Here is a 3,150-nt window from a genome sequence, read left to right on the forward strand (position 1 = left end):
TTTTTTGATTACTGCTTTTCACTTTTTTTTTTGGAAGAATTTCAAAGATAAAATATATTTTGAGTTCTATCTGCTACAGAAGCTGAGATATCAATAATTTACTAGGCGTTGACACAGTTGCTGAATTTACAGAAAAACTTCAGGTTTTAGGGGTATTTTTTAAAATCGGCCATAGGTTTTTAAGGTGTTTTTTCCAGGCGTTTTAGGCCTAAATGGGTTAAATATTTTTTAAAGGTGTGTATTATCATTCTTTGGTGAGTTAAGGATAGAAATAAGTCATTTTAGAACCATCATCATTTATGGTGACCTAGATGAACATCTTAGCGCTGCTAGACGGTTACCCATAATACTTTGCGTTTTAGGGTTAGGGTTAACCTGACAGGGTTCCAGGTTTTTCCCAGACCTCTGAGATGTTCAGCTTCTAGAATGTAGAGCTTCAGCCGTTCTCTGCATCCTGGAACTTCAGCTTTTCCCAGAGGACAGTTTTCCAACATCATCAAAGTTTTCCTGAAAGCAGCTTTAATTCCAGCAAAGGTCTGCTTTTCTAACAACACTGAAAAAAAATCTAAATCAGTCATTTTTTCTTTGAGTGCATTTGTTCTTGATTTAGGAGATAAATCAGACACTTTGCAAATGGAAAAAGATAATTTACATTTAAAATAACAAACCTGTTGCATTGTCTTATTTCTTGTAATTATATCTAATTATTTTTATTTTAATCCTCATTCCATTGGCAGATTATTTTATTGACCTGCTCAGATTAAGGAGAAATGCCCTTCATTTAAGAGCTGTTGTCTTTCTGCTGTGCAGAGACTCTGAGCAGCAGGTTTCTGCAGCAGCTGGAATCAGAGGGTGGCCTCAGAGATGCCTGCTCTAAATGACAGGAAGGAGCTGCTGCTCCATCCCAGGGGCCCCTAGGGGCCCCCCACCATCAGAGGTCTCACCTTTCCGGAGGAGCGGCTCCTGCTGGGGGCCACGGGCGGCGCCTCCTCGTCGCTGGAAAAGGCGTCCGGCGCAGCGGCCGGAAGCCGCTCCTGGTTCTGGGCCGTCAGCTTGTTCAGGTAAAGCTGCACGAACACGTCCTTAGTGGGGTTCCCACCCGGAAGCTCCACGCTGTGGGCCAGCAGCTGGCTCCTCAGCTGCTCCTTGGTCAGAACCCGCGGGTCCTCCAGGAACTGCGGCATGGCGGCGTGGAGGAGACGGTCAGGATGCACTGAGCCCCGGATCAATGAGCGGGGCGGGGCATGGGGGAGGGGCCTGGGAGGGGCGGGGCATGAAAGAGAGGCGGGGCCACCCCGCCCGGCTCTAGTAGGAGGGCGGAGCAGCGCCCTCTGGTGGATCCAAAACAAAACACTGGACATAAACCAGCGCTTCCCTTTAATACTGCTTTGAATTTATTCAGTTATTATCGAAAAATAATAAATTCATTAGAATTAAAATGCGCCCTTATTTTTTTCCTATTAAAGTTTTCAGATTTCCGTAAACTTTAGCTAAACTGTGTTAATTGTGTAATTTTCTTCTTTTCCTTTAAATATTTTAACCAGACTGTTTAGTTTATATTTTTTATCGTCTTATTTTATGGGTACATATGTTCAGTTTTGGGATATATAAAAAGATAAACACAAAATATATGTTCTATATTCTGTTACACATTTTCTGGATAATCTTGGAGCAATTCTAACTGATATAGTTCTATCTGAGCACATTTTGAATCCAATCAAACATTTTTATTTAAACTTATGTGACAAAATGTATTAATAAAAAATTAACCCACATTATTCACAGGTTTATTTTCCTTTCTCTCAAATAGATTTTATTTCCTTGTTTTCTCCTCATTTCATGAACCATCAAGTCTTTAGTCTTCGTCCCTTTTTGAAATAAACTATAAACTCTGATATCTAGACGTATATACTTTAGTTAATGTTCCATATTGGTTTAGTGGTTTGGCTGGTAGAAGAATGGCTCCCAGTACCGCTCTCCCTCCACCTTTACTGGTTATTAAAGTTCTATCTCCATCTGGCAGACTAGATCTGATGATGTAGATCAACTCTGCAGTAGCAAATCCTCTTTGCTTTATCATTATCTTATGTTTTATTTTGTTTTTACTTCTCTATCTTTCTGTCCCCCATGGCTACTTATAATAATTTCACATTTTACCAGTATTTCAGTTTATCCTTCTTTGCCTGTTAAAGTCATTTGATCTATTTTGATATCATTCAAATTTTTGTTTTTCCATTTGACATGTTTTTCTAACCTTTTCTCATTTCCTTTTATATCCAAATTAGAATGGGGAGCTGTTTCCTTCAAATTAATTCAATATATAATAGAATGGCTTATTGTATTGTATTTCATTATTATATTTTATCATTATATATAAAACATTTGAAAGAAATTGTTTGAACTGTAAATTTACAGTCATTTTTACTGTTTTTTAAAGGTTGCACTTTTAAAAAAGATGAAATTGTGCAGACAGAGAAATGTCTTTTGGTTTTACACTTGTGTAAACAAAATAACGAATAAAATCTGTCTAATATGCATAAATAAATGCTGCTATTGAGAAATTACAAATACATATTCTATGAAATAAACAAATGTCAGCGTGAATTAAAATAAATAAATAAATATCAAGTATTTATATATTTACTTCCATATTATTGATTAATTTATTTATTTTGTATTTTTTAAAGATGTTTCAGACTCTTATTTTTGAATCCTGGTTTAGATTTTCAGCTCTTTTTATTCAATGTTGTTTTATATTTAAAGGGCGAAAGATGTTGTTCATGTAGATGTTCCATATGAAAGTGCTGAATATGTAGATGTTTCATATGTAGATGTTTCATATGTAGATGTTGCATTTTGCAGTTATTATTGTAATTCACCTGCAGTAAACCAGGCCCCTCCTGCTGCTGCCTCCTGTTGTCGGCTCATTTAGTTTTCTGCACATCTCACACTGCCTGTCATCGCTCCAGCTGCAGGCCCAGTCCAAATACTAACCCTCCATGAACTGAGCACATGCAGGAAGTGCACTTTACACTTTGAGTGCACAGGTCAGAGGTCACACAGGTCACAATCCTGCAAAATCTGGAGAATTCCGTCTGACTGTTTCTGCAAAATTACAGTAAAATAAAAAGATAACTGCTGCAATAAATC

General features: G+C 37.5%; 1 protein-coding gene across 1 annotated transcript in view; it reads right to left on the reverse strand.

Moving 5' to 3' along the window:
• Positions 1-1,238, reverse strand: part of tmpo (thymopoietin) — a 25,257-nt gene extending 24,019 nt beyond the window's left edge. Inside the window, exon 1 of the mRNA XM_015400618.1 lies at positions 945-1,238. Within this exon, the coding sequence (XP_015256104.1) occupies positions 945-1,184 (240 nt within the window). The 5' untranslated portion in view covers positions 1,185-1,238. The remainder of the gene's footprint in view (positions 1-944) is intronic.
• Between the last annotated feature and the right edge of the window lie 1,912 nt (positions 1,239-3,150).

Source organism: Cyprinodon variegatus, unplaced genomic scaffold (assembly GCF_000732505.1).
Source record: "Cyprinodon variegatus isolate N-32 unplaced genomic scaffold, C_variegatus-1.0 Scaffold1125, whole genome shotgun sequence".
Classification (NCBI taxonomy): domain Eukaryota; kingdom Metazoa; phylum Chordata; class Actinopteri; order Cyprinodontiformes; family Cyprinodontidae; genus Cyprinodon; species Cyprinodon variegatus.